Source organism: Delphinus delphis, chromosome 12 (assembly GCF_949987515.2).
Source record: "Delphinus delphis chromosome 12, mDelDel1.2, whole genome shotgun sequence".
NCBI classification, from domain to species: domain Eukaryota; kingdom Metazoa; phylum Chordata; class Mammalia; order Artiodactyla; family Delphinidae; genus Delphinus; species Delphinus delphis.
In genome coordinates this window covers 45,424,817-45,452,439 of record NC_082694.2, presented here as the reverse complement: position 1 = coordinate 45,452,439, position 27,623 = coordinate 45,424,817, and the positions used below count along the sequence as shown (strand labels likewise).

Below are 27,623 nucleotides of genomic sequence, written 5' to 3'. Positions count from 1 at the left end.
CGAAGACCCAACACAGCCAAAAATAAATTAATTTTTTAAAAAAAGAAAATGAGTACATCAGATATGCCATCGAGAGAGGGAGAGGCACAAAAAGAATTTTTTAGTCTACAACCATATAACACTAACTGATTATAAAAGAAAACTAACCTAGACATTTCAAGTTCTCCATCCCCACAATGCTGGAGTTTGATGAGCTCAGGCTGAAGAAAAGAGTCCAACAGATAGAAGGCAAAAGCCACTTCTTCAGAAGAAGGAACATGCCACTGGATCCCCAAATTCCACAAGTCCCCTGGTTTACCCCAGTCCTAGAAAATAGCATTTAATTAGCAAGTTGAGAAGTTAGGGAAAAAAACAACATACAAACATATTTTAAAAGGCTTAAAAGAAACTGTATAGGTAATCCAAACCTAAGGCAGCAAGTGCACAAAATAAAGGTATGAAGACATCATAGGAGTCTTTCATTATCACCCCTGAAAAGGGTCTCCCTGAAGAGCCACTCAAATATCAGTTTACTATAAGAGTAACAGTAAGTTTATGTAAGGCTATTGCATTCCACCCCCAAGCTATATGGAACTATGGAGGTTAAATATGGCATTAAAAAGTCATTTCACATACAAACAGAAAAGAAGAAAACTAGAGCTAGATGAGAGCTACATCATACTTCCCAACTTTAAAACATTCCAATAATAGTTTTAGTAATCTATGTTAAAAATAAAGAAGTGACACCTTAATACACAACAAAGAAAAAACCCGCACTTTGAATCCCTTAGAAAAATAACCCAATATATCCTGGAATCCTAAATTATTGAAAATGCTTGCCTTGATAGGAAAGTATTCAGAAGGAGGCTTGTCAAAGCCGCCTGGCACACTGCAGTATTCTGTAGGGTAGATAAGTGTAGTAGAACGAAGAAGGTGATGCAAAAGGTTACAAGACAGAGTGTAACCCTGCTTACAGGTTAAATGTAGGGTTCTTTGGAGAATCTTTACAAGGTGCTCCCTATAAAGAAGCAACTTCTTCCCATCCACTCGAGTAATCTAAAAAGAAAACAGTTAAAGATATTTTGGTTAAAAGATCAAGAATCAACAATTAAAGTTAACTATGTTTGGCCATTACAATTAAAGTTAACTATGTTTGGCCATTAAAGTAGTCTAAAATAGTAACAGTGTGTTTCTTTTTTTTTTTTTTTTTTTGCGGTAGGCGGGCCTCTCACTGTTGTGGCCTCTCCCGTTGCGGAGCACAGGCTCCGGATGCGCAGCCCAGCGGCCGTGGCTCACGGGCCCAGCCACTCCGCAGCATGTGGGATCTTCCCGGACCGGGGCACGAACCCGTGTCCCCTGCATCGGCAGGTGGACTCTCAACTACTGCGCCACCAGAGAAGCCCGTAATAGTGTTTCTTAAAATGACTTTAATTCATTTTAGGATTATCATTTTAATTATATTCTAACAATGAATTCTTCCTTAAGATCAAAACACATTTTCTGAGTTTAGGCTCTGAAGTGTCATAGTAACATCCTTGTCAAGAGGCTGTCTCCTTAAAGAGACAAAACTTATTTAAATGGACTTCTCTGTTCTTTGGTTTCTGAACTAACCCCTATAGGAAATGAAGTTTGACTGATGGCCAAATTTGGCATGAGGTGGGGGTCGGGGGGGAAGATGCCAAATCTGATACACTTTTCAGTCAGAGTTACCCACAGTAGAATTAATCAGTAAAAAGTCAGGTAGAGCATTGACCGCGAAGTAGTCAACAGTTACCATACTCCTTTTATAATAAGAAAATGAGATTATCTGACTTTTTGTTGTCCCATAAAGACATTTTTCAAACTTATGACTTTACATGTTTTGTTTTTGTTTTTTTTTTTTGTGGTACGCGGGTCTCTCACTGTTGTGGCCTCTCCCGTTGCGGAGCACAGACTCCGGACATGTAGGCTCAGTGGCCATGCCTCACAGGCCCAGCCACTCCGCGGCATGTGGGATCTTCCCGGACCGGGGCACGAACCCGTGTCCCCTGCATCGGCAGGCGGACTCTCAACCACTGCGCCACCAGGGAAGCCCGACTTTACATGTTTTAAAGTTAACTTTTCAAAACAGGATAAATCTTCAGAGCAAGTCAACATTTTCACAGAAATATTTTCTTATTCCAAAGATTTACAATACCTCAGACAAAAGTTGAAGATTCCATAGTAACTCCTTATCTAGCTCTTCTTCATTTAATACATCATCATCTAAAAATAGCAAAATAGTATCAGAAGAAAAAAACAAATATCCAACTAAATGCATCATTTAAAAGTATTTATATTTAATATTTCTAATAGCTGAGAAAAGTCTCTTTTAGGACTTTTTCTTTCTTTCTTCGTTAAGCTGGACTTGCTCCAGAGGAGGTAGAAGCTCAATTTTCAAGAAAATAAACACACCAACCAGGATGCCTGCCCCTACACATCTCACAAAATAACAGATATTATAGCAACAGCTGAATGCTTCTTGTATGTATGAAAACATTAATGTAATAGAGTTAAAATTTCTAAGCTACCTGTCAACCCTGGATGATACCTTGTTTTGAGCAATTTTACCCCAAACTGTAAAATTAAAATACTGCATGGCTTAGAGAATCTGTTTCCATCAACAGAGTTGTAGAAACCAAGAAAAAAATTTGCTAAAGTTACAAATACAGAATAATAACCTTAAGACTTACTCATTGTAAGCTGAGTTATAACACTGCAGCAGTGGGGAACAAATAGCTTCAAAGATTCCTCCGGGCAGCACTGAAAACATATTTGTATAAATAAGTTTTTTTGAAAGGCACAAGTATTGAACAGTCACAAAGTATACACTAGCTCTATTTTCAGTGGCAAATAAGGGCTATAAGCAGCTACTGAAAGAAATGTGTATTTTAAGAATGACAAGCATGTCTAAAATAATTAACCACATAAAACTCATGGCTATTGATTCATTAATTCATCAGTCCAGAAAACCCCAACTCACCTTCACTGCAGCACGGCACATGTCTGCCACCATGCGGCCTGCAACTCTTGTTTCAAATATATGTGAAATTGAAAAATTAAAAACCTTCTGAAGGGCCACCTATTAAAAGATAATGTAACAAATGAAAATGTCTAACCAGCACGCTTAAGAAAATTAAACATCTTTTGAAACACCAAAGAAAATGATACTCAGACTATACTAAAAATAACCAAGTAGGAAAAATTTAACCATCTGAATACATAAAGATTTGCTTAATAATGCTACATTCAGGTTTATGAATAACCTTTGCACAAAACCCTAATGTGAACAAAACATTTGCGGCACAAGATTTTATTTGCTGCAGAAATGCTAAGCACAAAACCAGAGCTGCTGGAAGCAAATGCAATTTAATTATCTTGCTGGCCAATCCAATATAACAGAGGGAATTTGGGGTAATATCTAATATTTACAGTTTGTCATTCTGACAACTACAAACTATATTTTTCTCTCCTCTAAAAGACTTGAAGCATTCTATTTAATTTTACAATCAAGTCACAGAATTTTAATTTCATTTCTGAATTAAAGAATTAGCTCTAGACATGGATTGACAATGCTGCAAATTATAAACAACTCCTTTCAAAAGATTTTGGTTAAATAAGAGATTATTTATGTTAATTTCTTTATACTAACATAATCTTAGTAAATATTTCATGCAGGTGTAAGGCAGTTTAGCTTTTAACCAGGATAAATACTGAACAATGATAATCTCAGATAGCGAAAGAAGAAACAGAAATGGAAAGAGAGTAGTGGAATAGAAAATATGAAATAAATACCATATTGTATATAATAGGTATCGACTAATACTGAATAAGTGAATGTTCACAGAATGCCTTATGAGGACAAACTACTTCTCATTCATCATAGTTTGCCAGATCTTTATATTTGGGATTTAATTTCTATTATGTGATGGCATAAACAATTTTCAAAACTTTTCTCCCAAGCAGTATTTTACTGTAAATTTTAAACATACAGTCAATTCTTGTTATTTGCAGTAGTTATGCTCTGTAAAATCACTGTGGGCACTGAATTAGCAAATACTGAACCACAGTTCTTAGGGGAAATACAGGATTAAGTTCCCATAAACCTCTGGTTACATTTTCATCAACTGATGGATATATGGATATATAATTTTGTTTATGTGTGGTTCTCTTTGAAGACACTTTAATGTCTTTAATACACTGTTGATTTTTGCAACAATTGCACTGTTGACACTTTAATACATTGTTGATTCATTAACCTTGAACTCATAGCCAAAAGCACTATAACTCATTTCTGAATGAAGCTTACCTAAAACATGTTAATATTTTCTATGTTAGGTCTTTTGCTTAGAACACTAGACAGTGAGTGCATCAGCATTACTCTTGGGGGCCATTTTAAAATGCAAAATCACCAAAAAGCACAAAAATGTGAACGATCTGTCCTTAAATAGATGAAAAAAGGACACCTGTTTACATTACAGTATAAGAGCTAAAACAAGATGGCAGAGTGTCACCTTATTCGATTTCAGCTGTAAACACGCACAACTCAAAAATTTTTGCCACTTTCAAAAGTCTGCACAAAAGCACTGCGAGTACCAATTTTGCGGTTACAAATAAGTTTTAGCAAGTACACTATGTTGAATTTGCAAATACAGAATCTGCAAATAATGAGGATCAACTGTGTATCTTTTCCAAATTTTATTTTATTATCATTTTTTTTGGCCTCGCCACGCCATGAGGCACGCAGGATCTCAGCTCCCCACCAGGGATTGAACTCGTTCCTCCTGCAGTGGAAGCGCGGAGTACTAATTACTGGACTGCAAAAGAATTCCCCATCTCTTTCAAATTTTAGTATGGAAAGAAAGGATAAGCTGGCATGATATGCATACAAAGTAACTTGAAGTTCAATTTTTAAAACATCAAATAAAACTACAAGTTGGAATTTAATTCTTTGCAGCAATGCACTCTTACCATAAATATTTCTTTGGAACATTGTGTGAGGATTGTACTAAACGTAGAAGACAGACCTAATTCGACCAAACTCTCCAAGTGAGTCATTTTCTCAGTTTCTGTCTCTTCTCTTGTTTGCTCCAATGTGCTACTTTCTATAAGTCCAAAGCATCTAAATAACCCAAAGAAAGTAAAATTTTAGCAACTAAAAACTGGCTTAACATTTTTTGTTGCTGATTAGATAAATCCATTGTCATGACTATGCAAGTGATAGCTACTTAATTTGTACATGGATCACAAACCAACTGTCCTTTCGTAACTTGAGAAGAAGCACCAGCCTTGCACAGTACTGGGTTGGCCAAAAAGTGCCTTCGGTTTTTAAGTAAAAATAAAAGACACATTTTTCATTTTCACCAAGAACTTTACTGAACAACGTATTCACCCTTTTGTTCCACTACCTGCTGCCATTTTTCAGGCAAATTCATAATTCCATCCTCCCAAAACTTTTTATCTTTTTGAGCAAAGAACTGTTCCAGATGCCTTTTACAGTCTTCCAGGGAATTGAAATTTTTTTCCACGAAGAGAATTTTGTAAAGACCGAAATAAATGGAAATCCAAAGGTACTATGTCTGGTGAATACAGCGGATGAATCAGGACTTCCCAGCCAGGGACTTCCCTGGTGGTCCAGTGGCTAAGACTCTGCGCTCCCAATGCAGGGAGCTCAGGTTCAATCCCTGGTCAGGGAACTAGATCCCACATGCCACAACTAAGAGTTTGCATGCAGCAACTAAGAGTTCACATGCCACAACTAAAGATCCCGCACGCCACAACTAAGACCCAGTGCAGACAAATAAATAAATAAATATTTTTTTAAAAAAGAACTTCCCAGCCAAGCTGTAACAGTTTTTTTGTTTGTTGGTTTATTTTTTTAATTTTTGGCTGCATTGGGTCTTCATTGCTGCGTGCGGGTTTTCTCTAGTTGTGGCAAGCGGGGGCTACCCTTCGTTGCGGTGCGCGGGCTTCTCATCGTGGTGGCTTCTCTTGTTGCAGAGCACGGGCTCCAGGTGCACGGGCTTCAGTAGTTGTGACCCGCGGGCTCTAGAGCTCAGGCTCAGCAGTTGTGGTGCACGGGCTTAGCTGCTCTGTGGCATGTGGGATCCTCCTGGACCAGGGCTCAAACCCGTGTCCCCTGCATTGGCAGGCGGATTCTTAATCACTGCGCCACCAGGGAAGTCCCTGTAACAGTTTTTGCCTGGCCATCAAAGAAACATGAAGTCTTGTGTTATCCTGTTGGAAGATTATGCATTTTCTTTTGACTATTTCTGGATACTTTTTGTCGAGTGCTGCTTTCAGTTGGTCTAATTGGGAGCAGTACTTGTTGGAATTAATCATTTCGTTTTCTGGAAGGAGCTCATAATAGAGGACTCTCTTCCAATCCCACCATATACACAACATCACCTTCTCTGGATGAAGACCAGCCTTTGGTGTGGTTGGTGGTGGTTCATTTCACTTGCCCCACAATCTCTTTTGTTCCACATTATTGTACAGTATCCTTTCATCGTCCATCACAATTTGTTTTAAAAGTGGAACGTTTTGGGCTTCCCTGGTGGCACAGTGGTTGAGAGTCCGCCTGCCAAGGCAGGGGACGCGGGTTCGTGCCCCAGTCCGGGAAGATCCCACATGCCGCGGAGCGGCTGGGCCCGTGAGCCATGGCCGCTGAGCCTGCGCGTCAGGAGCCTGTGCTCCACAACGGGAGAGGCCACAACAGTGAGAGGCCCGCGAAAAAACAATAAATAAAAAAAATAAAAGTGGAACGTTTTCATTACATTTAAGTAGAGAATTGCATGTGGAAATATGGTCAAGAAGGTTTTTTTCGCTTAACTTATGTGGAACCCAAACATCAAAGTGATGAACACAACCGAGCTAATGCAAATGATTTTCAACACTTGATTTGGATATTTTGAGTATGTCGGCTGTCCCCCGCGTGGTATAACGTTGACTGTTCTCAATTAATGTTTTGATTTGACTGCTATCAACTTCAACTGGTCTACCCAACCATGGAGCACTGTCCAGAGAGAAATCTCCAGCAACTTCGCAAACCACTTTTTTTCAAAATTTTTTTTAAATTGGAGTATAATTGCTTTACAATGTTGTGTTAGTTTCTGCTGTACAATGAAGTGAATCAGCTATTATATCCTCATATCCCCTCCCTTTTGGGCCTCCCCCCAGCCCACATCCCACCCATCTAGGTCGTCACAGAGCACCAAGCTGAGCTCAGCATGTTCCCACTAGCTATCTACTTTCCTGTGGTAATGTATATATGTCAATCCTAATCTCCCAATTCGTCCCACCGTCCCCTTCCTGCCCTGTGTCCACCTGTTCGTTCTCTACATCTGCGTCTCTATTCCTGCCCTGCAAATAAGTTCATCTGTACCATTTTTCTAGATTTCACATATATGCATTAGTATACAATATTTGTTTTTCTCTTTCTGGCTTACTTCACTCTAGACTCTAGGTCCATCCACATCTCTACAAATGACCCAATTTCGTTCCTTTTTATGGCTGAGTAATATTCCACTGTATATATGTGCCACATCTTCTTTATCCATTCATCTGTCATTGGACATTTAGGTTGTTTCCATGTCCTAGCTATTGCAAATAGTGCTGCAATGAACATTGGGGAACATGTGTCCCTTTGAATTATAGTTTTCTCAGGGTACATGCCCAGTAGTGGGATTGCTGGGTCATAAGGTAGTTCTATTTTTAGTTTTTTAAGGAACCGCCATACAGTTCTCCACAGTGGCTGTAACTATTTACATTCCCACCAACAGTGCAAGAGGGTTCCACTTTCTCCACACCCTCTCCAGCATTTATTGTTTGATGATGGCCATTCTGACTGGTGTGAGGTGATACCTCATTATAGTTTTGATTTGCATTTCTCTAATAATTGGAGATGTTGAGCTTCCTTTCATGTGCCCCTTGGCCATCTGTATGTCCTCCTTGGAAAGGTGTCTATTTAGGTCTTCCACCCATTTTCTGATTGGGTTGTAATTGTTTTTTTGATATTGAGCTCTATGAGCTGTTTATATATTTTGGAGATTAATCCTTTGTCTGTTCCTTCGTTTGCAAAGATTTTCTCCCATTCTGAGGGCTGTCTTTTTGTCTTTGCAAACTACTTTTGACATGTTCGATCAGTCACAGCACCTTCTCCATACACTGCACAAATCTTTTTTTTGCATTTCAGTTGCGTTTTTACCTTTCTTGAAATAATAAAGCATAATATGCCAAAAATGTTGCTTTTTTCTTCCACCTTCAATATGAAAATGGCTACACAAAAATTCACCAATTTTTGATAAGTCTTTTTCTAAATGCACCCCAATACGACAGCTGTCACATACAATCTAACAAAATTGTTTCCAATGAAGGTAAAGACAACTAAGTATTACTAGAGCCATCTTATGGAAATAAACAAACGAACCTTTTGGCCAACCCAATAATTAAATACAGGTTGCAATGCAAAACGAGGCTAAAGTTGCTGGGACAGGACATCACTATTTTTGAATGTCAGATAAAGGAGATATCTGGGGTACTTGCTCACCTGTCCATAAACTGTAAGACGAAATCCTCAAATTCAGCTGTGGCAGAACAAAGTTCTCGCTCCACCTGTAACATGTCAATGTGGAGAAAATTTTAAAATAGTCTTTGATTTTTTTCTCTGAACAAAACTCAATTGTAGTCTACAAAATGTTTCTAACACTTCATTATTACATTGAGCACTGAGAAACAGCACCATAATCCCGTATCAATTTAGAATAACTCATCTACTTTCCAGGAACCAAAATAAGAAGTAATTAACATATTTTGTAAGGGCCCAAAACAGAAGTCAGGCAGCCATTTTTTAAAAAATCAATAACAGTTTTCAAACTGCTGGTGTATGTGTAAAGGATTATCTCTCACTACTTAAACATCTAAATGCCAAAAGTCAGGTAGTAAAATACTTGTAATAAAGAAAATTGTTCTGAAAAAAATCCAGACAGTAATGAAGAAAATTTCTCTTCATTAAATGCCAATCCCCTTAACAGATTTATTCCTAACATAAGATGGAAAAACAAAATGCCACCACCTTTGCTTAACAAAACATTAAAAAGTGACAAAACACTGAAATACACCTTTACATGTCACTTGTTTACTAAAATAGCCTATTTTTGACCACCCCCTTTGGTGGGTGCTCTGCAGATTATTTTATCAATGATGACCTCCATTTATATCGTTCTGGTCACAAAACAGTGGTCACAAAACAGTAATTTTAACTTATGAGCACCTCTGCAAAGTTGCTTTTAAACTATCAAATATTACTATGCCTATACAGTAAGAATCAGAACTCAGCTAACCAATCCTTTTACAACCAGAAAGGATCCTTACTTCTGTGAGGTCATTTCTTTCTTGTAGTACAGATGAACAATCTACTAAAGGCACCAGGGTGGAAAATGTTGCTATAAATTGGAATGTGATCTATGGGAAGATACAAAAGATCTAATATTAATTACATAACTCTAGTTCCAAAATACATGTATACCATAAGCTACAATAAAGTACCAAATAAATTATTCTGAGGGAAATTCCACAACAATTTTTCTGAAAGTTTATTTGGTTTAAGCACAAAGTTCTGCAATCTTTTGTCATTGAGAAGTTACTGTGCCTCCCACCAAAAATATAACATTAGCTAAGAGTAAATAGAAAATGCTAATGCAGAAGCTAGAGACCAGGGAAGAGGGAAAGTGAACGATATTGTAAGTCAGAAGGTGTGTGTATAAGGGGAATCTGGCATTTCACACCCAGTAATTTTTATTATGTTCCTTGTGACAAGTGCAGACAAACGGAAGCACAAGTGATCATATGCTATCATTTTTAATGTATCTGCTTAAGGAAGACAGGAGATACGTAATGAGCTTTAAAACACCATATGATCATAAATGCACACGTTATGGGAAATTACTAAGGAAGACCTTACATAGATCAACTAACTGTCCACAGACCTAAACTTGAGCATCTACAGATATAACTCTGCTACCATTAACAAATTTTACACTTTACTATGTTCTAAAGAATATTTGAAGAAAAAGTAATAAGATATCCATTTACATAATTATAACTTAGATACAAAACAGAATCATAAACATGCTCACCATGCATTTACTAAAGTCATTTGGATCCACCCCAGGCAATGCTCTCATCAACAGAGGTAGCATGTGTGTTGGACCTTCAGGAAACCACTTGCCCCCTGATACCAAACTGCGGGCTACTCCAATTACACAACTTAATGTAGCTGTGAGCTGGTGAGGTTCTGTTAAAGTCTCTAGTGCAGGATATGTTCTATAGTTTGAAAACAGAATTTAAAAAATTTTCCATCACAGATAAACATACATACACATTAAACATACTAAATTCATAAACTGCATTTTGGATTAAAGGTTTGTAGCTGGCACAGTATTTTGAGTGAATATTTGCTCTCAAAGTGAACAGAATCACACAAATAAAGGAAAGGTACATGTTTCCCCAACTCCCTGCCACCTTACCACCTTCCTCCATGCCAATTCCACACTGAAAAGTAATATTAGCTGGTAGATTTTTGCATTCTTTCAGCACCTTAATCCATTTCCACATTCCAATAGGACTGCATCTAATCTAACAGTCAGTGATTATTAGAATTCAGGAATAACAAGTTACAACTACTCCACTCTTCCCTTTTACGGGAAAAAATAATCTTACTAAAATGCTGAAGGGTCTATTTTATACTTTTAAAAAGACTGTATTTTAAAGTTGGAAATCAGCTATCAGAAACATAAGAGAATATGCCTGAGACTAGAGTGAATAAAACAGGGGGAATAAGACAAATGCAGTCTTTGATCACGAGCCAAGAACACTCACTCTATGGCTCAGTGATTTCACTTTTGAGAATCTATCCTATAGGGGGAAAAAAAATCCAAAATACAGTCAGTTTAAATTCCTCTTATACAGAAAAGATAAGTAATAAGGAAATTTAATTATAAATAAGTAGGAAAAAAGAAGGATTTCTAACTAGGATTAAAAAAAAAAATCAAACCTATGCTTATTTTAAAAGATGAATGAAACAAACCAAAAACTCCAGCAGAGGCTGTCTTCAGGAGATGCAAAACTAAGTGCCTAAAATTTTTTTTCTACGTTTTTACTTTTAAGAGACTTTTGCTTGGGGACTTCCCTGGTGGTCCAGCAATTAAGACTCTGCGCTCCCAATGCAGAGGGCCCGGCTTTGATCCCTGGTCAGGGAACTAGATCCTGCATGTCTCAACTAAGAGCCCGCATGCCGCAACGAAGATACCGTGTGCTGCAACTAAAAAGACCCCACGTGGCCAAATAAATATATATTTTTTAAAAAAGACTTTTACTTGGAAATTCCCTGGCAGTCCAATGGTTAGGACTTGGCACTTTCACTGCCATGACCCAGGTTCAATCCCTGATCGGGGAACTAAGATCCTGCAAGCCGTGCACTGCGGCCAAAAAAAAAAAAAAAAAAGAGAAGAAGAAAAAGAAAACAGAAAACAAAAACCCGTCAAAAAAAAGGTAGCAATGCCACTTCTAAACAGGACAAAATTACAAATGAGTCTCAAAAAATGTCATTGTATTGACATTTTTGTTAATTAAATATTTATCTTGGCCAAGCATACAAACAGAATATGCTGGTATTAAATTTGTCCAAAATTTGAGAACTAAAGAAAAATGTGATGGATAATTGTATTTGTATTTATAAGCTTTGTTCGTTCTACTAAATACTTATCTCACCAGTCATAATTCATCAGCTGGAAAACATTAAAATAAGGCAAAACAAAGGGAAAGTAAAGAAACACCAACACCTCAGAGTTCAAAATTTTGACTATGCAAACAACTGAAGTCCCCCCTTAGAGGCAAGTCTCTCCTCTCCAAAGAGCATCAAGGGACTTGCCACTGACTGATAGCTTCTGCTACCATGTGGAGGTCAAGTAGCAAAGAACACTGAAGGCTGAAGACAGAGTAGAAACTGCCTAACTTCCCCATTCCATTTGCTAATTAAGTTGTACATGCTGGAAGTTTCAAGGCCCCAAGATGTATACATAAAAAAACAGGGAAGGCTCGGAAAGTGAAGTACAACTTAAATAGTTATGGCAAAGAGACAGGGCAAGATAGTACAAGCAACTCAAATTATAAATAATGGAGCCCCATTTTGGTGAAGATCTTTAAGAGGATACCCTTTGCCAAGTAAATGTCACCAATTTTCTTGTCTCAACAGTTAGAAAATAAGCTGTCATCTGTATTCTGCCAGTAAGGACCTTGGGCAAATCTGAGTTTTAAGAAACTCAAACTGTTAGATCCTTCTGGGCTCCAAAATCTAACATTCTTCTTCTACTTTTGACAAAGCCATTTAGAGAGGAATCATAAAGCTGAAGTTCAGGGAGCAAAGGAATGAATAACAGACAGCTTAAGCAATCTGCTCCTGAACACTCAAGACAACTGAGCGTGGCTCTCTCCTACGAAGCACACCAGGTCTACGCTGTGACAGTGATGAGGCAAATGGAGAACTACTTTTGTTACTATTTCAACATACAAAACAACGAATGCAGTAAAATCAACACTGTGGAAATACACACAAGGTTATACAATATATGAAAATAATACAGGCAACCAAATTTTCTTGTCTATCGTTGAGCCTGAGAAATAGAAATGCAAAATCACATTCACCGCCATGTTCTCAATATTTAGTGACACTCACATTTTGTGAAAGAACAGCCAGAGCTTTATTTATGAGCAAAAACTTGAGTAGCTAAAATGTGCAAATAATTCAAAATATTTTATTTTATCTGTTTCATATCAATTTTCTTTTCTCTCCAATAAACCTTTATCAAGTTACCAATCATTAGGTTAAAATGTCTTGTCTCCTCTAGGAACAGGAATAAGCACAAAGATAGCAAAACAGAAGCCACAGAAAAGAAAAGAAAGCCAAGCACAAGAGTATAGAGAATAACAGTAGCCACAGCTGAGGCTTCAACGAAACAAGTAAAGCTATACTTACCTTTCAAGTACAGGGGGTATTACTAACTCCGGTCTCATGAGTGCAAGATTCTGCAGAGCCTGGGCTGCTTCTAAACTACCAGTTTTGCTAAACATAGCCAAGAGGACAGGTTGAATAATGCATTGTACAAAGTCTGTAACATCTTGATCAGTAAGCTTATGGCTATCAGGCACAGGAGTTAACCAAGAAGGCTTCTTGTATCTTTCACGATGTAATCTTCTAACAACACTGTTTGGCAACCGCTGAAGTAGTTTCATTAACTTGTTCTGGGGACACAGAAGCAGAAGGTCCTAGGTAGGTTCTAGTTCCCCTATAGATATTCATAGTTCCTCTCTACCCTCCCAAGTAAAGATTTTTTAAAATAACAGCTTGTATAATCATTCTTTTTTTGACTACAACCTTTTTATTTTTAAAATTTTATTGAAGTATAGTTGATTTACAACTATACTGTGTTGATTTACAACACAGTGTGGTGTGTTAATTTCTGCTGTATAGCAAAGTGACTCAGTTATACATATATATATTCTTTTTCACATTCTTTTCACATACATTGTGGTTTTCACAGGACATTGAATATAGTTCCCTGTGCTATACAGTAGGACCTTGCTGTTTAACAGCTTGTATAATCTTATTACAAAGACCTGTATGGCCTAACTAGATAGAATAAAATACTCTTATCAATTAATCATTGATAATAATTAATAAAGATGTGTTCAAATTTCAGTTTTAATTTCTAGCACCACATGAATCTTCCATTACGTGAAAAGCCATTTTAACCAGGCAACTTAAAAACAAACAAATAAAAAACACTAACATGATAAAACTGAAGAGATGATTCCATGGGTTTGTGGTAACATACCAGTTACCACAGTAGTATTATCTTTATTTCTATATGTTCTGTGAACACGGTAACTTAATGTAAACTTGATCATTGACATATAGCCAAATCTTAGACAAAGGACAGAAAATGTATCATAGGTTAAACAATAGGCAATAGTTACATGTGACCATATCTTAAAAAATTCCAAACCCTAAGAGTAAAAAAATGAATATTACTCACCAGCCAGCGGCCATTATTTGAAGGATGGTAAAAAGATGTGATGCTGTTAAACAAACCAGCCAAATGTTTTTGCACTAGCTTACTTGGTCCACCCTGTTCAGATAAAAGAGCAAAAATATCAGTACCCACGTTATCTGTAAAACTGAAGGGGTTAACAGGCCCAGGCCTATATACAGATCTCTTAACGTGGCTTATATTCATCCTGCTGGCAAAAATCAATTCTACCTCTAAATAAAAGTCAAAAACAATTCCCGGATGAACTTCATACAAATCAATCCAAGACAGTCTACTAAAAATAAGGGCAAATAAATTAATTAATTAATTAAATTAAAATAAAAAATAAGGGCAACTTACTGAAACCAAATCAGAAAATGGAAAAGGTACCTTTCAATTTAGAATAACAATATCTTTTACTCTTTGCAGTTAAATAATTTTTCTCACTAGGATTACCATCTTAAAATAACCAACTGTGGCAACAGTAAGCATAAAAGCATTCCTTAAAAGATTCAAGAAGTGAAGAAGTTCTCACAGCAGGAAATAAGGAGGTGAGAGTAACATAAGTGCATTCAAATATTTTATTATTACTTCTAAATGTTTCAAGTGATTAGACCTGTTATATGTGACTATATTGTGATTCAAAAAAGAAAAAAAAATTTTCCCCTTAATCTGTTACCAAAACAGCCAACCAAACAACCACAGAACCTGGGCTGCAGGATGGGGGTGGGGGAGGGGGTGGCGGGGGAGGGGGGGCCAGGGGAGGGGGGCAGCGGCAATGAGGAAAAGGCTGGCAATCATCTTATCAAGTTGAACCACCCTGGGAATAAAGGACTACAACTTGGCCTTGAAACCTCCTATCTGTCTCAAGATGATCTTCTTTCAAGAAACAGCACAGATTTATAATGCATGCAAATGTCAAATCACTGTGTCGTATACCCAAAACTAACATAGTATTATATGTCAATTATATTTCAAGTAAAAAAAGAATCAGCACAAACCTAAGGCAGAATATCGAGTTACATAAGGAACATGTCTTTCTGCTGAAATAAAATCCACATTCACGTTTCCCAATTTAGTACAGGGCAACTACTGAGACCGTAATTCCATAGCAAAATACCAATAAAATTTTCAAAATTCTAACATAATAATTAGCACTGTTGATTTTTAAATTATATTAAATATTCATATTTAACACAAAATGAAACTGCCAATGAGAACAACTGTGTGAGAAACAGCAACATTAAAATAAGGCTGATACCAATCACGATCTAATTCTGTGGCTCCTAAAAAACAAGTTCTAACTCATTGCTTACGTAAAATACTAAATATCTGTATGTTTTTGCTGTTGTTGAATATCAGAAAGAAAATGGGATTTTCCCTCTGTTTAATAAAATAACAAAAAAAAAAAAAAGAGGAGGTTGAGATTTTCTTTTCTTTTAATCTTACAATGAAATTTAAGAGCTAAACTTCTCACAACCATTCTGTCTTTTTGACAGAAACAGCCAACCGAGCAGTATAACCTGGGAGAAAATAGCAAACACAGAACAATATCAAATATCAAATGCAGAATAATTCAAAAAGGAGATAACTGTAGAAGCAATATGAATGACAATTCAGAAAATTACAGTATATATTTGGAAGATGACAGTCAGTAAAATAATCCTTCATACTTCTCCCTTCACTAAGATTACTTGGTCAATAAGCTTTGTGTTCAATATGATGTTTTATGTGAACACTGACAATAAATGCATTAATATTGAGCATATGCAGAACCCTGAGTTCAAATCTACCTTTATCATTATCAATTTGACTTGGGAAAGTTCTTTTACCCATGACTCTGGCTCTTGGTCTGTAAAACTATTACAGACATTCTGAATCTCTTAAAACTCTAACTGCTTCCCCACCCCCCCAAATTAAACTATAATTGACCTATAGCACTGTTAGTTCCAGTGTATTACATAGTGGTTCCATATTTCTATATATTACAAAATGATCACAATAATCAAAACTCTGAACTTTTGACCCTTACTTTCAAGGTCCATTACTTAAGGAGATTTATAAATGGTACATTATGACTACATTCTGAGTCTGAGAAACATAAGCTTACTCCATCAGAAATATCCAAGAATCAAGTGACCAAATAAGCCACTAATCTAGAATTATGTGATTATGTAGAATTTTTATGTGGTTAACACAAAATTTACATAAACTATATAAACCAAAGATAATGTATTACAAACCATCATGGCGGTGATCCATATTACAGCATGTCCTATATCATAAGCATTTGTTAAAAATCTTGGGACTAACACTTGACTGCTTCCCACTGGGAGGTTCAGGCTTCTCAGAATTCTTGTAAATATCTTTTAAAAGAAAAAAAGAAGAATTAATAAATATTTACAGATATCAAATAACTCATTAACCTAAGTGTTACACATTAGTGTTACTATATTGAATATATATTCTCATTTGATTGGTTTTTAAGCAAAATGACATACTGTTTAGTAATTTGCTTTATTCCTTAGGAATTTCATATAAGTATCTGTACACTTTCTTTAATGACACTCTGAGGTCACAGGCATGTGACAATGAAGCACCCATATCCATGTACTCCAAAATTGGCAAATGAGACTTAGTTAAACATAAAAAGGCAAAATGTAGATAACTGTAGTTCAATGTGAAATATTTTGACTACTTTCTGCCTCCCTAAATGCACATAAAATTATTTTTCCCATGCTCTCATTCCAAGCCAAGGATGCACAAAACACAAATATCTTCTGGCCGATTACTCTCCCTCTCAAAATTTTACCATTGACTTTATCCCCTAAGAATCTGCATTTTAATCTGTCATTTAATAACTGTATTTTAATACAATTAGATTTATTTTTTAAATCTGTCATTAAATATGTCAGATATGGCAGGGCTAAAGACTGGGGAAATTTACTTTTCCTTCTTAGTTTCTATTGGCCAGCAACAGAGAAAGACAGCACAAGCAAAGGCAATCAGAGCATACGCCTTCTGCTGCTCCCCAGCTCTGCTCTACTGTCAGTGTGCACATCAGAACCACCCGGATGCCCCGTAACAGCCTTCTTGAAGCTCGATGATTCTACAGCAGGTGAAACAATACCAAATATGCAATAATGCACCTAGAGACATTTTCTAGCTTTACTTACTCTAGGAAAGTATACAATGTGATTTTAAAAGTGGGGAACACTCTAGAAGAACAATCAAATACAATACACAAAATTCGTTGGAAGGGATGAATGTATGACACCCTGAATAATAGTTTTAGTACTTTCTAAATTACTTACTCTGAAACTTATAGTTCATGTCCTGCATAGGTAAGACAAAATAATCAAACATTTATGATAACTTGATATGATCCAATTACTTTTTGAAAATAAACGATCTATCCTTTAAATTACTTATGTTTTTACTAACAGTCAAAAAATATTTTATGTGGTGCTAGAAATAAGAATACAAAACACACTTCTTAAAGACATAAAGATGATGTCAGTACTATTGTATATGTTCAAATGTTCTTAATTACCTTTGGTACATAAGGATCCCAATCTATGTACCCTATATTATCTGTAGCCAATCGAGCAAAGAGATTTACTAGTTGCTGAAAGTAAACAAAAAAAAAGACAGTTAATACATTTGTTGTTTCTAAGGGTCACAGTCACACCCCTTATCCATTTATTCTTTTCAGAACAATCACTATGGGCACAACTGAATTTGATTTATGACTCAGTTTTTTCAAATCTCCAAATTTAAGTTCTGATTCTCGCCACCCATTTAAAAATCAATTACACTTGAAATGCTTATTAAAAAAGGGAAATGACAAAGCATCATCCACAATGCAAAGAGAAAAATAAGTTTTAATCAAACACACATGTAAAAAACATCCACCAGGTGTCCAGCGCCATGCAAGTAAGGGTACAAAAGGAAATAAACAACAGGGTTTTACTCTTCATGCATTTCACAGTACACGTATATACTTTCAGATATTGATAAAACCAAAATAAAGAATATTTTGAAAATAAAGAATATAACCAAAATGAATATCCTAGTTCTCTTAGAATACAGCAAATAAAATTCTAAAAAACTGACTACAACACTGCTAATAGCCAATTCTAAGGAACTGAAGTTACTTATCAAATGATCCGATATAGTTACTTCCAAACTAAAAAGTATATTAAGAAAAAATGGGATACTCACCCCCTCCCACTGTGGGAGATTTTGCACTGAAACCCAAAGGCCAATTAATTCATCAAACCAAAGTCTGAAGAAGAAAAATGTTGTTAGGAATAGCAAGTGATTTATAGCAAGTGGTTCAAAGCCAGGTATCCTTTGTATTTTTTTAATCTATTATTCTTACTGATAACTACACAACCTAGGAAAAAAACACTGCAAGTTACAAACTTAATGGAAAAAGAACTACTTTTGTCTGAATATTCCCCTTTCAATTTATTTATGCTAAAAAGAATAATCTCATCAAATTTCTACTTCATTGTTAAATAATTGTCTACCCCTATCTAACACTGTTTACAAGTTTCTCCTTCCTCTCCCTACCCTTTTGCTTTAATGCTTTCCCGTTACTACCTGTTCCTGCAACTCTCCCTTACTCTCTTTTAACATGCCAACTAGTAATTACACCATTAACTAGCACTATGGTAAATGCTCCATAAAAGAAATGAGCCACAAAGTGTTAGGAGTAATTAAATTATAGTGGTGGAAACTCTCAAATTAAAGAAACATTGGATTGGCCAAAAAGTAACATCTTACAGAAAAACCCGAATGAACTTTTTGGCCAATCCAACAGAAGCGACTATAGGGGCAAGAAAACATCTGAATATTATTAACCAATCTTTACAAATGTCAAAGAAATTAGAAGTTTTTAATTAAAATTAAAATTTCACAAACATACAGCTAGATACAAAATTTCTGATTTGACTGAAATAAAAGATTTGACATCTAGCTACAGAAAACATGCTAGGGGAGTGGGAGGGCTAAGCATGAACCCATAATATACTGATAATTACTATGATCCTTCCAGTCTTTTCCTCATACCTTTTACTTTTTTCATAAAAGTACAACCTAAATATTTTCATTCTTGGGTTTATGATATACCTGTAGTCATCCAAGAAAAAAACAGTTCTTAAAAACAGTGAAAAGACTAGAACAAGTTAAAAAAAAAAAAAAAGACCAAAGAAAAACTATGCTACACATGATGAGGGTTAAAACCAAGGTTTAGAAAAACACTTTTCCCTTCCCTAAACTCTATGCAATTTAACATTTCCACCACTGCCTATTTATTGAAATTTTCAACCCCTTTTTGTACTTATTATTCTTTCTCTCCCAATATCTTAAATTAAAGCCCACATCTTACTTGGCTTGACATACAAGTGTTATTTTCTCTTTATTTGCAATCCTATATTTAACTGTTTTAGCCTTCACATACACACTTCAAGTATAAGAAACGTAATGGCTGAGTTGGTAAATTTTTTACCTATTATTGCTTTAATAGTTTGTAATGTATATACATACATCCATATATATGTGTATATATATATGTATGTATTCCCTACTATATTCTAGAATTTGTCAAGATATACATATATACTTACTTAAAACCTTTATGATGAAGTTCTGGAGAAAGGGAGGTAGGAAGAAATATTTCAAAATAAGTGATGGCCTTTTGCATCGTTACATCAAAAGGGCACATTAATGGCCGCCATTCTTCTAGCATCTCAGCTGTGGCATCTGCTGGAAAATAACTAATAAAGAAGGTTTTCATGTATCTGATCATTGGCTAAATGCTCTACATCATTATATGACTGACAAAAAAGGAGGAGAAGGTGAAGATACTCATGAGATAATATCACACACTATCAATGTGTGTGATATTACCTACAAGAAACACACATTTTTACAACTCTAAAATAAACAGCCTATCACACTTAGATAAGATAAATTTTCTTGTCTGTGGACTTGGGAAAATGTTATTGAGTTGGTCAAAGAGTTTGTTTGGGTTTTTCTGTAAGATGGCTGAACAAACTTTCTGGCCAACCCAACATAAAGTTGATAAACCTCAGATAAAATAAAAAGTCATTCAAATCACCTACAAACTTAAACATGATTGTTGTATTTTTTCATCCTATGTGCTGTGCAATAGCAATAGAAAAAAAAAATCTTGTCATAGGGAATCCAGTCTATATAAGAAATGTATAGTCAGCAAAGTGAGAAAGAGAACATCAGCCCAGGAACCTCTAGGCACCTTAGGAACAAACCATTTACCCTCACTGGACCAGAGGTTCCTAGGTTGATGTTCTCTTTCTCACTTTGCTGATTATACATTTCTTCCTATATACAAGAGAGGACTGGGCTAGATGATCGAGTCCTATAGGCTCTAACATTGTAAAATTCTATGAAATGGGCAGGAGCATCCCTGGGGTAGAAAAGATTTAGAAAAATAAAATCTGAAGTGTGCAGACACACACAAAATGAAGGTAAATGGATAAGGAGGACCCACTATCCATTTGGGTATGGAATGGATACCCAAATGGGTAGGCAACTGAGGTTTAAAATAATGAAAAGCATATGAAAATTTATGATTTGGGTATGGCCCAAAAAGTTAGTAAACCCTTTCAAATACACTTGGAGGTTTGGCCTATACATCATATTATTAATCTTATTATATCTTTATACATCTGTGTTATTAGAATCACACTTCATTGCTTTATGTGAAAAATACAATTACATTTCTAGTTATTCTTCTGTTGAGTTCATCAAGCATTTATGTACCAGATCGTTGTGCAACAGGTTAGAATTTAAAAAATTTTTAAAGGCCGAATATATTCATATATTCTACCTTCAAAGACCTCATACATTGATTCCCCTTCCTAATTTTTCAGAATCAACTGTTAGCCTAGTAATCCAAAACAGAAGCTTGGGCATTCTATGAATTATCTAAGAACCTAAAAACCAGTAAGTACCTCAGTGATGATCAAGTTTCACAAAATGACACTGCTCCTTGGTGGCTTATTGAATGACTCAGCTTAGATCTTAAGCCTCTTAAAAGAAGACATTTTATATATTGAAAATACATTTGCCCGAGACTGAGTAGTATAGGAGGTCAGCAACAAATATCTGATCTATAAAATAACTTTAACTCATATTACAAGCATATGATAAATACACGAATTTCCATTCAAAAGAATTCACTGCATTCATAGCAGAAGTATGTCTTAGAACAGCCTGATAAACAAGAATGAAAAAATAGTTCAAGTCCACACAACTGGACTTTAATTAAACTAAATTCTATCCATATTCATCTTTAAACATAAGAATATGGGATGTTCAAAGTCAAATATTCTACTGAAACAGACCACAGTAGAAAAAAACTTATGCGCCATCTTATTATTATTCATTTTAATATAAGACCTACAAGGCTCATTTTGGAAAATATTTTTGATCTGAGTAACAATACTCTAGGAAAATCTTTCAGATGAAGCCAGTTATACGTACATTATTGCATTCTTACTTTATAATGGGTGACTGACACCCACACCAGTTAAAAATTTCTAAATTTATAAATGAAATCTGAAAAGTTCAGTTGAAGAGCTGGAGATGATATGTTGTGCTCAGTGACTAACATCACAATATCAGAGACTAGTTATACCTCTAAATTCCTCTTCAAAGCATACTAAATATGGGGAAAAGCCCACAGAAACAATAAGAGGCTTTATAAATTGAGAAGCTACTTACGGTCGGCAGCTTTTCACGAGTGTTTTGAGAACATTTTCTACAGAACTGGGGGGAAAAAGCCATTTGATAAATTAGGTTGGTGTATTTTAAGAACACATTTTTAATAAATATCTCTAAGATACACTCATACATTTAGATATTATCTGTGTATATGGAATGACTAATCCTTCTCTTTCATACAGACAAAACTCTAACAATTAACTACCTAAACTCTGTAATCTACTCTTCCCTTTGCCTTCATTTTGCTCATTCTATGCAGTGAAAAAAAGGGAAGAAAACTAGAAAAAGGGCAAATCATCTTCGATCTTTACAAAGTGGGCAGCAATGACCATATACCTATCAATATATCAAGAAGTATGTTCAGTGGCTTCAAATACTAATTTTAAATTTTTATTAAAGTGCTTTTACATCAAAAAACAAACAGTAAAGTCCGGTGTGCCTCTGTCAGCAACTACCAGAAACCAGTTTTCTGTAACCTACTGATGAGAGTTTTATAACCCTCCAAGGCACTTTATTGCCAGCAACGATCATCAAAATAAAAAGCAACTGCCACCTTTCTGACCAGCTACTTAAAAAGTTAGCTGAGGAACATTAAAAGCTGTAACTTATTTTCCAACTTGTAGGTGGTTCAAGTGAATTTAGGAAAACAACATAAATATTTGTATATGAACTTATAATAAACACTTCTACTTTAATGAAAAGGCTAGTGTGTACTGGTTTAAACACACATCACCAGAATGGATGTTTAAAATTCTAAGTAGACCACAGTCAAAAGAGGTCAAATGCAAATTAACAAAACAAAGGGTAATTTTGAACTGGAATTTTAAAATAAATGTGTGACTACTTACAATACAATGTATAAAAGTAAAAAATAAAACAAGTCCCCAAATCTCAAGAGAAAAAATTATGGGGGAAAGGGGTAACGTTCAGGCAGTGCTTCCACCTGACACTTTCTCATTAAGCTGCTTGAAATTCTTAAGTCCAGAAGTCTATCCAACTTCTCTGAAAGCTTAAGAACTAATTTGCAAAGAAATTCCAAGGAATAACACAAACCAAACTCAACACAAGTAATCAATGTATATAACCAAGAGAGAAAACTATAATTTCATTACTTGAAGCAGTAAGAATCCTCTTTTTTTTTTTTTTGCGGTACGCGGGCCTCTCACTGTTGTGGCCTCTCCCATTGGGGAGCACAGGCTCCGGACGCGCAGGCTCAGCGGCCATGGCTCACGGGCCCAGCTGCTCCGCGGCATGTGGGATCTTCCCGGGCTGGGGCACGAACCCGTGTCCCCTGCATCGGCAGGCCGACTCTCAACCACTGCGCCACCAGGGAAGCCCCAGTAAGAATCCTCTTTAATTTCAAAAGTACTCAGAAAAAAATTAACTGAAGAGGAAACCGGGCTACAACTCATGAGATAATTCTAAAATAAAAAAGATGACCATATGGCCAGAGAGCCATCATGGAGCATTTTCTCTGATTATCAAAGAGAGATGTTACCTTCTCTCACAAAAAAAATTCATCAATTCAGAAACAGAGTTTAATTGAGGGAACATCTAAGTTTGCCTAGTTAAAAAAAAAAAAAAGGAGGGGGAGGGGAGCAAACTTCTCTCCAACTACATTTACAACTCCCTGAAGACCACGACTATGATTTTTTACTTCTGGGCATTTCCAAAGTGCTTATAACAAGGTTGTGTTCATTTACATATATACATATATTATAAATATATTTATTTATTTACAACGCTCTATAAACATTTTCTATCAGGACAACAAAGAACATCGATCTCTGGATCTTCTTTTAGTTTGGACCAAAGAACCAACTTAGAAACAAATTTTAGAATTCATAGGTAAGATCTGAAGGTTCATCTAGTTCCAAATGAAATAAGAGATTAACTTAAATGCAGATTTTAAAAAAGATAATTCTAAAATGGTAAACTTATGGTCCAAGGAAATAAGCAGAAGATCTATAATTCTACCAGTTCCTAATGTTTGTGTTCATGTTAACTTTACATTTACTTTTAACTGTTTCTGTGGCAGCTGGTTTGAGAGTACAACACAGAAAACCTGCTATTTTCACCGGTAATTTTTCTATTCTACCAACAAACTTCCTATAATGTCAAAAATGATTCTAGAAAGCAAGTCATAAAAGGCTGCATAGCTACATGTTTTCTCCAGTTCCCTTCACTCTTCAGAATAGAAGATTAATTGTAAGACTTGATAGCTGTCACTTCACTCATTAGAGGAATAGGGTGTGTGGGAATGTGATTTAGTTCATCTAAATAAAGTCTGTTTTAACCCCTCCTTAATAAGGCCTGTGCCATTGGATTTATACTCTTTAGCCAGAAAAGGGTACAATCTCTCTAACCTGTGATATCTGTATAGTGACCTTTTGTGATTCTTGTAATCTCTCAAGATGAAGGGAACAATGTTTCTGTTTAAAAATAAAATAAAAGGTTATGGCTAGATGCTACTAGATTATATTTCACTAATTTTTAGAGGGAGTGAATAATCACTAAAAACTTTTCCAATTGTTGGAATTCTAATAACTAAAGTGACAACAATTCAAAACACTTTTTTTTTTTTTTTTTTAAATCAAAAGGGATCTACAGAGGGACAAAGTTTTGGGTGGGTTTTCTCGTACCCTATTTCCTCTTAGTAAACGCATGTTAGCTTGAAAAGAAAGCCACAGTATATCATGTAATAAATGGTTCACAGCCTGGGCTTAGAGTCAGACAGATCTGAATTTGAACACCTGTCCTGCTACTTACTAGTAGCGCAGTATTACAGCCTCATATCTATATAAGAGCTGTTACAAAAATTAAATAAGATAATGTAAAGAATGCAGTTATCTAGCCCAGAATTAAGCACAATAAATGTTACCTACAATTATTATTTCATATCTGGCCAAAATAAATTATATTTTCAACCTCCTTAAGAATGAAAATTTGTACTCATTTTGCTTTTACATTTATTCTACTGCCTCTGAGAAGCTATTAATTTACATTTAGGAAATTGCATCAAAATAGGAAAGTCCTTCCCCAACTGCCACCCTATTTATCAGGGCAGAAAGTAAGTTCTTGTCCCAGTTCTTGAGCTCTTGTCCCAGTTTCAACAAATGACTCTGTGTGAATTTTCCTCTCTGGGATGCAATTTCCTTATGATGACGTACTTTATGATTGCTTATGTTAATAAAGTATGCCAAATAAATACTTAAGTACTTAAGTATGCCTTAAGTTAATAAATGCCAAATATGTAGCAGAGAAGCCTGAGTAAAGCCAAAAGCTTAGCCTCCAGTTACTGAGACAGTGGACTTATATAAACCTCGAGGTTTACGATTCCTACCTCCTTAGCCTTACCTAACTGTCAGGACAATATTCACTTCTAAACCAGAGAAATGTACAGCAAATAACAAATTCAAGATGAGAGTAGTGTGGACTGCCCACGGCCAGAACTACGTTCAGCTTCACTTCACAATTCTTGAACTAAAATTTAACTTCAGAGTAATCATATTTGCTTTTTTATAAATGAACTGGGAAACTATAACCCTGGTATATTCTACATACCTCTGCCTCAACCTCCTTGTAACTTAATATATCAGTTTTTTCCTGCTTTTCCTAAATCCAAACAAATCCACCATCAGTTAGTCAAACACTATCCACCGCATATCTAATCTTACAAAATCTAATACTGCTTAGTTAAATCAGCAGTCATTTTTCACAGCTACTTCACACAAAATTAGGTTCAAGATAATTTTACCTGAGGACAGTCTAAATATATAACATCTTCATCACTGATGTAGCATTAACATGGGTTTTTCAATACAATTACTTCAAGAAAAAAGTATGCCTCTACGGCAAGTAAATGTTAAGAAATTGTAATAATTCTGACCACTCATGTAAAAAGAGTGTGTATAATTGCTACAAGTGATGACAAGCCTGATCAATGTGAACTGAGTATTTTTTAAATTGCTTTAAAAAGAGCAGTTTCTAGAGAAAGATCATTGTAGCACAACTTTGGAAAGAAGCACTATCAAAGTCATTAATAAAAATTAATAAAATCAACCAATTATTCTCTAATTTCCAAATAAAAATAGAATTTTTTAAAAAGCAAATAGAATGTTCCTCAAATACCATGTTAAAAAAATCACTGCAAATGCCATATTAATAATCATTGTTTATTAACAAAATAACTGTAAACTATTTTAAATTTCAACAGGTTCTCAGACAAATTACTTTCATATTTCATTATCATGTTAAATTCTGTAGCTAAAGATCATTCTTGAGTTGCTGGTAGTAACTTAAGCTTAGAAATGTGGCTACACATATCAAGAAACCCCAACAGAGGTTAAGAAATGTCATTTTCATGTGTTGATGGGGGAACAAAGGATTTAACTGTATCTTAAGGATAAGAGTACCAATTCAAATGGTCCTTTTAGATTTAACAGAGAAAGAAGAAATCAAGAACAAGTACCAGAAAAGGGAAATATCAAATTTCTCCAGAGGCAGATTAATATGAAAAATGAAATAGTTTAATACTGTATGATCTACCTTAGAATATATATAAAAGAAAAATAGATATTTAAATATTTTTTAAAATGTAAATGAGTTATCTAGGCCCAAGCTACTCATGATGCAAATATGTAAACCTTTAAAACACCAAACAACCCACAAAAACTGAACTGATAGTAATAAGACTAAATAAATCTCTATATATACACATAGCAATTCAAACATGAATTATCTATGTTCATTTGTAAAAACTGATCTATGCATAATTCCCCCACATTTTGTTAGTAGCAATACCTTTCTTTACCGTGCTGCCTACATTTGTAACCTGTAATATGTTATTCCAATTAAGTGTGTGGGACACTGTTTTATGACATAAAATCATGCCCAAAAGATTCAGATGCTTCTTTTACAAAGTAAACAATAAGCAGCTCTTAAGTTGCTAGTATCGAGTTCACAACTACCTAGGTTTTTTCCAATTTTAATTTTTCTTTTGAATAAAAAAACCCTACAAATTGTTTCTCCAGTAGAAAGTAAAAACAGATGAAAGTAAAAAGGGTCTTTTGCCACTGAGGCAAAAAGACAGAAAGGAGGAGGGAAGGAGGAGAGGAAGTAAAAAAGAAGGAGGAGGAGGGGACAGAGAAGAAAATAGGGGAAAGGAGAAGGAAGTTTAATAATCCTTGCTTCAAACAATGGAATCAGCTTTTAAAATCATGTTGAAATGCATGGCATTCTAAGCAGTGGTTTCAATAAAGACAAACACATAAGGCACATGAGTTTAAGACTTGAAAGACAAACAGTTAACAAATGAAAAAAGCTTTCACTTTTGATTATAAAAATGGTATTCTAAAAATAGTTATGAATACATGCAGTCAGCTGACAAAACTGTTTCAAAATGTCTCAGAATACATTTAAGATGAAAATACTCAAAACAAAATACTAACTCCCAAAGCATGCCATATTAAAGGGCTCCTTAAGGAATTTTCTGAAATAAAATGTTTGTAAAAAGTCACACTTCTATCCCTGGGCTATAAACACTTGCTATACTAGTGTACTAAACAGTATCTTTTTTTTTTTTTTTTTGCGGTACGCGGGCCTCTCACTGTTGTGGCCTCTCCCGTTGCAGAGCACAGGCTCCAGACGCGCAGGCTCAGCGGCCATGGTTCACGGGCCTAGCGCTCTGCAGCATGTGGGATCTTCCCGGACCGGGGCACGAACCCGTGTCCCCTGCATCGGCAGGCGGACTCCCAACCACCGCGC

The 27,623-nt window shown here is 35.5% G+C and overlaps 1 protein-coding gene across 1 annotated transcript in view; it reads right to left on the bottom strand.

Moving 5' to 3' along the window:
- The window catches only part of PSME4 (proteasome activator subunit 4), a 101,161-nt gene that overhangs the window by 39,458 nt on the left and 34,080 nt on the right, over positions 1-27,623 (bottom strand). The window contains exons 4-19 of the mRNA XM_060026616.1: positions 21,858-21,902; positions 19,718-19,867; positions 18,309-18,372; positions 17,638-17,712; positions 16,328-16,450; positions 14,091-14,183; positions 13,031-13,296; positions 10,134-10,320; positions 9,370-9,459; positions 8,546-8,610; positions 4,969-5,119; positions 2,981-3,079; positions 2,691-2,760; positions 2,156-2,223; positions 820-1,035; positions 148-305 (exon numbers count right to left, since the gene is read on the bottom strand). Coding sequence (XP_059882599.1) covers positions 148-305; positions 820-1,035; positions 2,156-2,223; positions 2,691-2,760; positions 2,981-3,079; positions 4,969-5,119; positions 8,546-8,610; positions 9,370-9,459; positions 10,134-10,320; positions 13,031-13,296; positions 14,091-14,183; positions 16,328-16,450; positions 17,638-17,712; positions 18,309-18,372; positions 19,718-19,867; positions 21,858-21,902 — 1,920 coding nt within the window. The remainder of the gene's footprint in view (positions 1-147; positions 306-819; positions 1,036-2,155; positions 2,224-2,690; positions 2,761-2,980; positions 3,080-4,968; positions 5,120-8,545; positions 8,611-9,369; positions 9,460-10,133; positions 10,321-13,030; positions 13,297-14,090; positions 14,184-16,327; positions 16,451-17,637; positions 17,713-18,308; positions 18,373-19,717; positions 19,868-21,857; positions 21,903-27,623) is intronic.